Raw genomic sequence first — 13,372 nt, 5'->3', positions numbered from 1 at the left:
AATAAAAGCAAGAAATACCAAAGCATTAATATTTGTAGAGCTAAATCTCAGGGCAAATCATATTACTATTATAGCATGTTTTCTGTACCTCAAGCCTTCATTTTTATTTATAAAACCAAACAAATGATGCTATGAATAATTTCCAGTAAGATTTTTTTTCTTTTACATTACATGCAATACAGTAAGAGGCTTCCCTCTTTGGCAGAACTATTTGACAAATATTAGTAAGATTTCAGGAAATCATATTTTTGCTGCTTAAAAAAATTCTGGAATATTGATCGATTCCTCCTCGCACTTCCAGCTGTTCAGTTTTAAACAACCATACAGGAGATGGGGACAAATGTCTAATAGAAATCAACATTGATATTCCCTAAAACTCTCATGCTTTATAATTAGTCTCTAAACTAATCATAATTATATGATAATTACTTTCTAAACTAATTACCTATTTATTAGCTTCAGGATATACTTGGTTGTTTGCCGTAGTTATTTTACAATATTCTGTTCTAAATGCTTCAAGGCCTAATATAAAGAGCTTTAAGCATTTATATAATCATGAGAAAAAAAATATAAGTACTGTATATCATTATGATCAAGATGTAAGAGTTCTAGACATCTTCATTGATAAGAAGCATTTCAGTAATTTAATGTTAAACACTTAATGAACTTTGTGCTCATCACTGTATTGCCAGGATTCAAAAAGGCATTGGAGTTATTCCTTATTCTTATTTCCTTATTTATTCTCCATTTTTGTATCTGGGAAAAGCAGATTAGATCAAATGATACGTTTTATATAGTTTAAATAGTATAAACTCTAAAATCTTCTCAGCAAATATTTTCTAAGAGCACCAGATGAAAGCTGAGGCATGTAAATACATTTTATATATACGTAGAGCTATATAGCATTTTATATATTTTATATATCAACACAGACATCTCCACGGCACAGTTCTGCTGAAAGTGCAAATATCAGCTTTTAACTCATGTCACAGGTCAACGGCTGGAGAATCTGGGATGCTCACCATTGTTTATATGGTTAATTACAATACATGGAAAGGCTGTTGCTATAAAGGAAAGATACATAAGATTGCATAGTTAGCATTTCCCTCCATCATAGTGCATTATGGATGAATGATATTCCATCTCATAAAAAAAATAAAAAATATATTTTTATCACATCACAGAGAAAAAGATATCTGTCCGTTCAGCTACTTGAACATTTTAAAAACAAGTGAACTCTTATGTCAATATTTTTAATGAAAATTATTCCTTGCCCTTTTGAGAACATAAATAAAATAATAATGATATATTTATTTTGTTTTAGATTCTAAAAGTGGATAGATTTTGTGCCCCAGAATAACATAATTTATTTAGCAAACAAAATTGTTCCAGAAACACAATGAAGGTGAAGATATTAAGACTGAAAAGAAAGTCACATAACGTAACTTGCTATGTGTCTAAAAGTACCAATGACATTTTGTGGATATAGAAATGTTTTTCTATTCCATAAATGATGAGAAATAGAACAACTAAGTCTAGATCAGATTCTGGTGTCTTACCTTACACTGATTACACTGACGTCCCAGAACTTTGGGCTTGCAATGACATTGTCCAGTCTTATAGTCACAGACTTCTGAAAATGAGCCATTGATATTGCAGCTGCAGGCTTGAGGTAGACAAAAACAAGTTGGATTCAGCTGATGATGAACATCCATAGCATAAATATGCATAGAACTGTATACATAAACATTTGCTGGCAATCTTTTACAAGAGTTTAGTCATCTAGCTCCTGTAACATTTAAAATTATCTTACAATGATGAACAGAAGGCTAGAAAAGATCAACTTCTGGGGCAGGGGAGGTTTATAAATTACAAATCAATTCCTGATTTATAATTTACAGCCTGTCATCCAGCTAATCTTCACAGTTCTTATACAAGTAAAAGAATACTAGAATACTTAGCAAGGGAATACAGAGGAACATTCTTTTTTCCCATTTATCATCTTTTAAAAGCTGAAGAAGCAGAACTAACCCATAAAGACACAATTCTTTATTTACCAGTAGTTTCCCAGTTATTTTTTTAAAAAACCCTAACAAATTAAGTCAATAATCTGAAGTCTACACAAACTAATGACTCCTTTGTTTCAGACCCTATGATGGCCTTATACTGTACAACTTGTAATTTATTCAGTTTAATAAAGCACCCACCATTTGTGGCAGTATATGTTCTTGTTTTTCCTGAATTCCAGTGGAAGAAGAGAGGACTGTCAAATAATATTAAAGTACAAATATGTTTTTCAATGTCAGCATTTGTAAGATGTTTGTACTTCAGCTCCCAGAATTCCCCAACCATTAGGTTGGGGAATTCTGGGAGCTGAAGTACAAACATCTTAAAATAGCTGAAGTTGAAAAATGCTAGTGGAGTACTTTTACATTCATGGTGGCAAATGATAATTTGTATTAGCCTGACCTATGGATTTCCTTATACAGTTCAAAAAACTGTATAATATTTCAGTTTTTTTAAAGTATTAAATGGAGCATAAAGACCTTTCAGGTTCACTAAAGACCTTTTCACCTTACTTTTTGTCCCTTGAGTAGGTCTAGTTCTCAGAATAAGATTCTTCCTTATTCCTTATCTCATTCCAAATGTTACATATGCATATTATAAGAGACAGTATTTCTTAAAATGAATCCCCAAAATATTATCCCCTTAAAAAACCTGACCTTTGAAAATTGGCAAAAAAATTGGCTTTTTTTGTAGAGATAACATAATATATCAGTCAGTCAGGATGTGGAATCAGGAGGTTGATTATTTATAGATCATTTTTCTTATGAAATTCAAAGCAATGAAAAATATAATGATTATATATGGTTGGATGTAGGTGATTAGTTCAGCTGATATAAATGAATATGTTTCCATATATACTCATCAGTCATGGATAATTTGAGAATTTTAGATGGTAAAATACACACTCCAAATTGGGTATGGCTTATCCTGATGGGTTTATCCATGAGTATATATGATAATACTTATTTCAATTACCATATATTCCATATATACTTGCAAAGAAGCCCATGCATGGATAAACTGACCACTGAATTTTGAACCAAAGTTCCATGAAAAATGGGTAATCCATACATTACCTAAAGATAAGTCAACTGACAAAATTAAAGCTACTTGTACATCTGTAACTGTATCTGTAAAACAACTCCTTATACATCTGAATCTGTGAAAAATGTTGAGTACTTTGACTGTGACTCAAGAAGCATTATGCAATGAAGGCCACTACAATTCCATCTATAGTTTGATTTTTCAAATTCAGGGTTTTTATGTTGGTATTGTTAACAAATACGTCATCAGACATGCTAGTGAATTCTTAATAAACTCTTATTTTAGTCTGAATGTGTTAGAATGTTGTTTGTGCTCAGAACCTAAGCAGACTTGTTTGGGAGTTGGATGACCCCTACCTCCCAAATATCTTAAGAGCTGTAGACTAGAGACAGAGACAATGAAGAACATAACACAAACTACTTGTCTGCATGCTAGGAAATGCATAGATATAAAATGGGTATTTTAATTTTGGAAACAGGAATGAGGAATAGGAATGTTTTTTCAACAGATCTGCAACTTTCCAGAAATGGTCAAGAGCAAACATGAGGGAAGAGGTGACAAAAGAACACAGTAAGAGAGCTCATGTTCAGACAACAGCTGTGGTTGCAAGTATGATCAAGGGAAAACTTAATGATGGACAAATGAGAATATCACAGAAACAAATATAGGCAAAGGTGAGTATCTCTAGGGTTTTGTTTTATTTTCTAGACTTTGTAAAACTTTAAAAGGTAACTGAAAAAAGGAACTGATTTCATAGAAGTCATATCGGGAAGTGTCATTCTCAGTCATTTTGTCTGTTATAGAACTTCACAACTATTTATTCAGAGCATGTGATCAGCAAATTGCTCCAAATTTCCTGCTATCTTCTGAGCCCTTTTATAGATTAGCCAGCAACTACAGTTCAGGCAAGGATTAGTGGTACTTTATTTTTTCCAAATTCAATTTCATCTAGTTTCCCATTTTTAAAATTTAACTTCATTCTACCCACTTATGCATTAGAATGTGATTGGTTTAAAGTAATGTTTAAATATTTTTATTGTATCATCTATTCTAGTAAATCATGCCATTCCCTGCAAAACCTTTAGCATTTTTCACTACCTGGCAAGACACTTAAAAGCAGTGAAGTGGTTCCATCCTCTCAAAGATTTGGCACCAATACTTAAGTTTATCCTAAATCACCTAGGGTCGCTTCCAAAGCAGGCATGCTAATCTTTGAAAGGAATTACTCACTTCAAATACCAGTTTTACACTATTGCAATAATCAGAGAAATTACCCCAGCTCCTCAACCTCTGGCATAGAAACATGACATATAACAGAATACATCACACCTCTCTTCCTCACAAAGATATACTTTAATTGTGATTAATTTTATGGGGGTGATTCATTCCCAAACACTTTCTAAAAATAGAGGTAGCCAGCTTTTATAAATGTGCAAAGCTATATTCATGTATAATGTTTTATTTGTGTTTTTTTTACTTCCTTTGTCTTATTGCAGGGGGCACTTCCCAAAAGGGATTCAAATACGGTACTATAAAGAAAGGGGGAATAAAGGCTGTGGTCCACACACAAATAATATCCAATTAGATATAATAACTCTCCGTGACAGAAAGAAAGTAAAAAAACTCACAGAAACTGAAGTACAGAGGAATAGAAGAGTAAGGGTCACATCTCTAAAAGGAACATTATACTGATGGCATTGTGTAAACAAACCAACAAATCATGACCGCTAGGCAATTAACAGGCCATTGAGTGTGTGGGGGGTAACCAACCAGACAATCTGAATGGCTCTATTTTGTGTAATATGAATGTACTGTAGGTAATACTATGCAAATAAATGCACGTTCTGTTTGACACACTCATGAGATGTGCCTACAGGGAATGAATGCATTTTGACAGGAAAAGCAAGTTTCTAGGACTTACGTTGACATTTCTTTACATCAAGAGCATCTCCGAAATACCCGTCAGCACACTTCTCACAGTACTGGCCTGTTGTACCTGGCTTACATTTAAGACAAGCTCCAGACAACCTGTCACAGCTGCCAGGAATGGAGAAGTCAAGATTGTCATTACATTGGCAAGGCTGGCACAATCCCCCTGGTTTTGAAGGTTGTCCAAAATAGCCTTCTGCACACCTAGGGAGAAATACAGATCAGTTCTAGCATTTACTTCGGCCTGTTGGCATTAAGCAATGATTACAGTTTTGTTGTCCTTAGGAATAACTAACAATAGCTGGATTTGGATAGTCTGAGGATTTCCAGACCCTCTTTCCTCATTTAAAAACAAACAAACAACAATAATAATAACAACAACAGATTATTGCAAAAATATTGCCAGCTATGCTTTGTGTTAGATAATAATGTGAAAGGAGGGAAATAAGAAGGGGCTATGCTGTAAGAAGTAAGGATGAACAAAATCATAGTCAGAAATACCATCTTTGCATTGAAGTTTACATAACACCATATGGGTGCCATGTACAAGGGCACGATAGCATAAGTTACTTAGAAAACTGCTATTCTCCTCCTCAACATAAAAATCCCTGTTTATGATGGAACCTAATAAACGTTACAAACTGACAAGGAAGTAGAGTATATGCACAATAAATCTATATCTCTATTCATAATAAAGACTGTTTCTGAATTATACATGTATGCAAATGCAATGCCTTATTCTGAATATGTTTAGGATAGTAGCCAAAACTCTCTGTGGACTACTACCACAAAATAGGCATGTCTGTAATGTTTAGAAGGATACAGGAAAATGTTAATGACCAGGTCATATGAATCCTGTCCAGTGAACAGTTTCAAAGAAGGTTGATAGGGCAGAAGAGAAATGGCTCCATAAGACTATAGTCTTAATGACTTGTAATATATAACAACACACAGTTAGAAACTCAGTCCTATGCTTAGAGCCTTAGTCTGCTTCTTTTGTCTTAAATTGCATAGAAGCATAGAACAAAAGTTCCCATGTGGCCAATGCAATATGATTGCTGAAAGTATATTGAAACAATACAGATTCCTCCAATTAATACTCATTATTCTCTTTGCTTATTTTTGTTACTTTTTTATTTTTCCATTAGGCTTTGTCTTTCATCTGATAATGCCAAAGCCTATTGTAATAACAGCACCCCAAGGATGTGTGTAATGCATGAACTTCTAATCATAACTAACTCTTCAACAAATGACAATCCACTTATATTCCTCTTTGGCACTCTACTACCTAAATTTAATACAAACTTTTGTCTCTTGGCATTCTACCAATGTGTCTAGATGCTTATTCAAGCATTCCACTGGAGCAAACTCTTCTGACAAGTGATCCTACCTTGGCACCTTCCAGTTTAACTTGGGAAGTGGAAGCATTAAAGTTCTCCTTACCCCTCAGCATCTATCTTGCCTAGCTAAAGACATAATTTACTAACCATTTTATTTTCCTTTTCAGTCTACTATGCCAACATTCATGGGGAAAAAAAATCATGTAGAAAATGAAGTGTATGATATTAGCAGAAAAAATATGGTACTGTATTAGGATGCTTATGAGGAGAGAAAACACAGGAACTTAGAAGGGGATGCAGATATAGTTATAAAAAGATATTGTTCATATTTTTCTAGTTTCTTAGCATTAGTTCCATCAAGAGCAATCCTAATCTAGGTAGAAAATATATGTATTCTCTGACAACTCTAAAGTCATTCCATTTCTAAAGTTCATGTTGTGACTTTTAAATTAAAGGACTTTTAAGTTAAAGGACTCAGCAATAATTCACAAAGAATCCGATTAATCTATTCAGAATGGATAATAATTATTCCACATGAATGAAAGAAAATGGTTGAGCTGCATATGCTGATTCCTGAAATAACTGAACAGTAGTCACTGAAAGAGAGCAGCAAGATCCAATTTTGCTTGCTTTTTTTGAACACCATAGCTTAAGAAAAGCTATAGCAAATAAACCTAAGCAAGGACTGCTGGATGTGGACCTGTGAGGCCCTTTGGGCCTAAAAGGTGATGCAAGTTGCAACTCAGTTTCCCTCAGGGAAGTGCTTTGCATTTGTTTTACACACTTTTAGAGGTCTCTTCCAGATTTTGAAAATACCAGAAAAAGCCTCTGAAATTGCTCCTCCACAGATCAAAGAGAAGCAAAATCCCTGCTTCACTCTTAGAAATGAGAAAATTGTACTGCTTCACAAGTGGGTTTACTCAAACCTGGGTGGGAAAGGAATACAGAATACAGAATACTGAGTACAGAATAACAGAATTGGAAGGGACCTTGGAGGTCTTCAAGTCCAACCGCCTGCTCAAGTAAGAGACCCTATATCATTTCAGACAGTCTCTTCTTAAAAGCCTCCAATGATGAAGCACCCACATTTAAAGGCAAGCTGTTCCACTAGTTAATTGTTCTCATTGTTAGGAAGTTTCTTCTTAGTTCTAGGTTGCTTCTCTCCTTGATTAGTTTCTATCCATTGTTTCTTGTCTTGTCTTGCCTTCCGGTGCTTTGGAAAATAGGGGACAGTAACTTCAAAGCGTTCCGTGCGCCTTTGGCGTCTAGTCATGCCGGCCACATGACCACGGAGACGTCCTCGGACAAGCGCTGGCTCTTCGGCTTTGAAATGGAGATGAGCACCGGCCCCTAGAGTCGGAAACGACTAGCACGCATGTGCGGGAGAACCTTTACCTTTAACTTCAAAGTGTAGGTGTAGATGTAAAAAAGATCCACAACAATATTTTGTTTGTAATTTATAAGTAGTCTTTGCTTAGTGACCAGTCACTTAGTGACCATTTTAAGTTTCATTGGACACCTCCCCCCCGAAAAGGTACTTATGACCTGGATTTGAAGTTCTGATGTCTGCCCCCCTGTGGTCACAGGATTGCATTTTGAGCAATCAGCAATCAGCCTGCATTTACAGCCATTTGCAGTGTCCCGGGGTCATATGGCTGCGATTTACGGGTGTTTTTTTGCTAGAAACTGGTGTTTGTTTCCATTTTCTGGTTAAAAAAAAGAGTCCATTGTGAACAACAGGTTCACTTAACAACCATGGCATTTGCTTTGACTGCTGCAAAAAAATAATTTCATAAAATAGGGTTGGTCACATGATTACCCATTTAACAACTGGCACAACTTGCCAGAATTTTGTTTGAACTGTCTCATTTATCGGAACTGGCCTCAATTCTGGTTTTAAGTGAAGGACTACCTCTACCACAGTCACTTCCAGGTTTTTCTCCATTTTCTGCTAACTTTTCCTGCTTCAGAAATTTCTGAAAGTTTCTTGTTTTTCTTACATTAAAATAAAATCATGTCAGTGGTTTCTGGTTCTTCCTGAAATAAATTCCCATTCGTTATCTTTGAGAGCTTCTAAATTCAAAAGTCTCAAACTTTGCTGAACATGCACTGGCCCGTTCATCTCCAGCTCATCTACAACACCTCAGATGTTCTTGATGAGATATGAGAGTTGAACTACAGCGAAGGGATGGGGAGAAGAAGAAGAGAGGGGAAAAAAGAGACAGAAAGAGTATCCCAAGTGCAGGCCTTAGGGTATAAACATGAATGTAACAAGGAGTCTGTTGAGAGAAAAGGATGGCAAAAAAAGACAGAATCATTCCACATTTACCAAAGGACAAATGACATCAACTTAGGAAACAACGAGGAAATAGTTACAGAACATAAAAGCACATCTGGAATATGAAGTGATGGTCTTTTTTTTAAAGGGTAAAGACAAAAAAAGATGAAGCAGCAGCAGAAGAAATGGGCAACTGTCACTCCAGGTAAACACATATAAAGGTAGCCTGGTAATGTATAAGGATTTGGCAAGGGGGGAAAAGACACTCATAAAATCAGTACAAGCACTGAAGAGAAATCATTATGGTTCCAAGGCAAAATTAATGAAGAACATTTCATGATAATTTCTAAATTAGTTAGTTTAATAGCTAAACATGACAGAGGAGTACTGGCATGCTAAAACCTGAAGAGATTCCATGCAAATTCTGAAATGATTACTCACTCTCATTTAATAGCTTCTATAGAAAGCTTTCTAAATACACAAATGCAATTGCTTTGAGCATTTTTATGCAATTTGTAACTATTAAAAAAGCACTTATGCAGATTCATTTCTAGCTTTCCATGGATGGTACTTGCAGATGGAAATCGCAGTGACCTCTACATTGACTAACTATAAGTAAGTACTTTTCAGCTGATTTGGTTCTTACATTTATTAGCTTCATGTCTCTCGGGTTTGAGAGGCCAGCAGAAAGGAAAGATAGATAGAAATAGCATTCAGAAGTCACAGCAACAGTGGTAAGTGAGTGAATATGTAAGTTCTCTTTGTGGCAGATGGATTAGGCCAAATATATAGTACAATATATGCTGAATCCTTTGATTTAATTCCCAATCTGAATGCAACAGATTGCATTCTGTTAATTGAATATTCTTTCTAAAAATTTCCACATTGTTATATTGAAGGAATGTTTTATATTTGTTTGTATTTCTTTATATAAATTGTAATTTCTCAAATTCCACATACTACAGCAGTAGGTGTTTTAGTGCAGCAGTCCCCAATCTTTCCACCTTGGTGGCCTGGCCTGGCATGTGGGATGGTGGTGGTGTGAGTGGTGGGTGCACATGCACAGCTCTATTGGTTCGAGCGGTGGGTGTGCGCACCCTCCTCTCATGCAAATGGAGCCTCGCGCATGAGCAGAAGGCCCTTGTGCTCGTGTGCAAAGCTCCACTCATGTGAATGGAGCTTTGCCTGTGATCACTCTCTGCTTGTGCACGAGCACAAGCGCCCTCCACTGAAGCGCCCTCTGCTTGCATGAGTGGAACTTCACATGGCACTATTTCAAGCAGGCTGCAGCCCAGTAGTGGGTCACGGCCCAGGGGCTGGGGACCCCTATTCTAGTGCAATGTTTCCCAACCCTGGCAGCTTTAAGATGTGTAGATGTCAACTCCTCATGCTGGATGGGGAATTCTTGAAGCTGAAATTCACACAACTTAAAGCTGCCAAGCTTAAGAATCACTGTCCTAATGCATACTTATCTGTGCCCTTTAAGAACAACAACCGTGGTTTACCATTTAAATATATGTAGAGATTCTATGCATGTCCTGATCTTTCTCCTTATAAGCTAGTTTTATGGAAACTGTGGAATTTCAATAATGAGAAGTATGAAAAAGAATACAGGACAGAATGAGAAAAAAATGCACACGATTGTTGCAAGAAATAATAAAAGATAATATACACGAATAAAAGATAGTTGGGAAGAACTATAGCAAAGGACAATTAAAAGAGGTAGAGAAGATGTAAAACAATTTTGATAGAAACATAAAATTATTTGGAAGTAAGACTAGAGGTCCAAACAAGCAGCTTTTACTAGAGCAAAGAGAATTGAAAATAAAAGTGAAGAAAATATTTGGGATGAAATTGAAATGACACAGTGCTGCAAGGAGTTTTTTTTTAAAAAAAGCATGAGAATGACTTCAATATGTTGAAGACCTGAAACAAATGTTAATATCAAAGCTAAAATAAATGATGACCTCAAACTCATAAATGCTGTGGTGATCTTGGGAACTAGTAAAGTTGCAGGCATAGATGATACAACTATTAAAATATCAATGAGGTTTGCTTAAGAAGTGGTTGTGCAACATGTTCAATGAATGATGCACGTATCTCTACCTGACTTTCAGAAGAACCTGTCATTGTTCTGCTATACAAAAGAAAAGGTAGGAAGAATGAATGCAGAATGACAGAGAAATTAGTTTGCTAAACGTGTTTGGGAAGTTTTTGGCATAATTTTAATCCAAAGGATGTGTGAAGACAGTGATGAGAGAATACAATGAGAAGATGATGACAAAACGTGAAAAGGGTAGCTTTAGCCAGGCAAGGGTTGAGTAGATTATTTTATGCTTGTCAATTTAAAGAAAGTATATGATAAACTGAATAGATTTGAGTTATGGAACATTTTTTAAAAAGTTGGTTGCCCAATGTAATTAAAATGATATATGATGTAAATAAAACAGTCTGAGAATGCTTAGTAAATGGTTCAGCACTGAGGAAAGAGTAAGACAAGGATTGTAATGGCTGTTGAATATGTTGATGCATGAAAGTATGCAGAATACTTGCAACATTATACTTATGGTGTAACAGATAAAAATGTATGTGTGTGTATGCATGTTTGTACAGTAAAACTACGCCTTGTTTTTGTTCAGAACCTGAATAATTTGCAGCAAGGAATAGATTCTGTGATGCAACAAGAAGTAGAAATCTGAAAATTAATGAATCAAAATCTGAAGCAGTTTTACACAATAATATTTCTTTACAAATAAGAATTAATTCAAGAAAAAATAGTTTGAAGAAAGAAGGTTGAGCAAAAAATGTTAAAAGAAATAAATTTTTAGGTTAATTATATGCCTTTGCTTGAGAAACCAGAGAGTGATTTGAAATGGAATGATTTGCAGGTATGAAGATTAATCTCAATATAAGTGGGATATCCTGACCAATAAGCAGTTGCACAGCACAAACAATAGTGTCAGCAGGATATGGTGAACTCTGTGGCAGAGCACAGTTTTTTATAAATGCCATATAGCTCTTCAAGTATGGTAATGGAGAAATGATATAGATCATAATAATCAACACACACACACACAGAGAGAAATATGGCTCAGAGTAGAAAAGATCTGTGTACATTCTCATCCTTAAAAAAATAGATATAAAGGGATATAAGAACATAGTTCTAATAGCACATGCCAGCAAGATTCTGTTGGAAATTTTAAAGCCCTATATATAGAGAAGTGCAATAGAACAAGTGGGTGTCAGAAATAACAGGGGAATATGAGAACTTATAGCTAATATTAGATGGTTGATTGAAATAGTAACAGAGTATTAAAAAGAACACAACTTCAGTATGACAGAATACTTTAAAGCTTTTGATTGTGTTGATAATTCAAGATTTAGGAAGCCTTTCAAAGTAAAGGCATACTCCAGCTTTTAATTAATCAGATATGAAATTTCTACAATAATTAGGAAGACACATTTAATAACATGAAAATATTTAACATCAGAAAAGCAGACAAAGAGGGCTGTATTCTATCACCACACTTGTTCAATCTGTACATTGAAGACATAATATAGACTTCAAGGACAGAAAAACTAAAACTTGGGGTTGAAATTGATAGAAGGGATGTAAATAAGACACATGTGGACACTATGTTGGCTGTAGAAATTAAAGAAGACCTAAGAACAAACATACTAGAAATAAAACAGGAGATTAAAGACAGGGCTTTCACTCAACATGAACAAAACTAAAAGTACATCAACATGAACATCAAGAGTAAACAATGGCAGAAGTAGTTAGCAGTTACAATTATCTTGGCTCCACAATTGATGAAGATAATGAGTATGTAAAAAAGATTGAGAAAAAATAAGAAAGGTCAAAACGGTATTGAAGGGCCTAGACAAATTCTTGAAAGATGGAGACATTTCAATCAAAGAAAAGTCAGACTAGACAATTCAATGATATTCCTATTATAAAATACAGATGATGGGGTGGACTCTGCACAAGAGCAAGAGGAATAAGAATGGCTCCTCTCAGGTATGGTGCTGGAGAAAGCTGTTTCATATTCCTTGGGCAGCTGAGAAAAACCAATCTTCAGAACTAGAAGACATCAAGGTAGAATGTTCACAGGAAGCAAGTATCATGAAGCTAAAACTAGGGAAACATCAGGAGACCCGATTCATCTATGAAAAATATGATGGTACCATGCTAGGTAAAGTGGGTAAAAGGAGAAGAAGCAGCTAAGACACATGAATATTTTTATCTGTTAAATTTATTTGCTGAAAGACTACTCTTTCAGCAATAAAAACAAAAACAGAAGCGTAAACATAACAGTATCAAAGTAATGAGACAATAAAGGTAAACAATGGAATATACAATGCAGGTACAGTAACATGAGATTAAAAATGGGTGGAGGGAAGCCAGGAGTGCAGGAGGGAGGTGGGTCTTGCTATTAGGCTAGTAGCCAACTCCAGTGTAGTCCTCCTCCCCCATTGGGTCTCCAGGCCAGCTTGCACAGCTAGAATAGACAAAGTGCTGGAAACCCTCAAAATCCATCTGCAAAAATTGCATGAGCTGAGAGACAGAATAGCTTGGCGACCATTCATCCAGAGTCACCAGGAATCAGCTACAATTCAACACAGCAAAAATATGGGATTTTGAATTGTCTGCAATTCATGCTCTCCCTTCGAATCGTGCCTGCCTTCTATTGACTTTTAATTGTCATAATTT

General features: G+C 35.5%; 1 protein-coding gene across 1 annotated transcript in view; it reads right to left on the bottom strand.

The window, feature by feature from the left end:
* LAMA2 (laminin subunit alpha 2) overlaps positions 1-13,372 on the bottom strand; it is a 455,074-nt gene that overhangs the window by 176,793 nt on the left and 264,909 nt on the right. The window contains exons 19-20 of the mRNA XM_081312969.1: positions 5,033-5,244; positions 1,560-1,666 (exon numbers count right to left, since the gene is read on the bottom strand). Coding sequence (XP_081169095.1) covers positions 1,560-1,666; positions 5,033-5,244 — 319 coding nt within the window. The remainder of the gene's footprint in view (positions 1-1,559; positions 1,667-5,032; positions 5,245-13,372) is intronic.

This window comes from Vipera berus (assembly GCF_964194415.1).
Source record: "Vipera berus genome assembly, chromosome: 1".
In the NCBI taxonomy this organism is placed as follows: domain Eukaryota; kingdom Metazoa; phylum Chordata; class Lepidosauria; order Squamata; family Viperidae; genus Vipera; species Vipera berus.
This window is presented reverse-complemented; position numbering and strand designations above follow the sequence as displayed.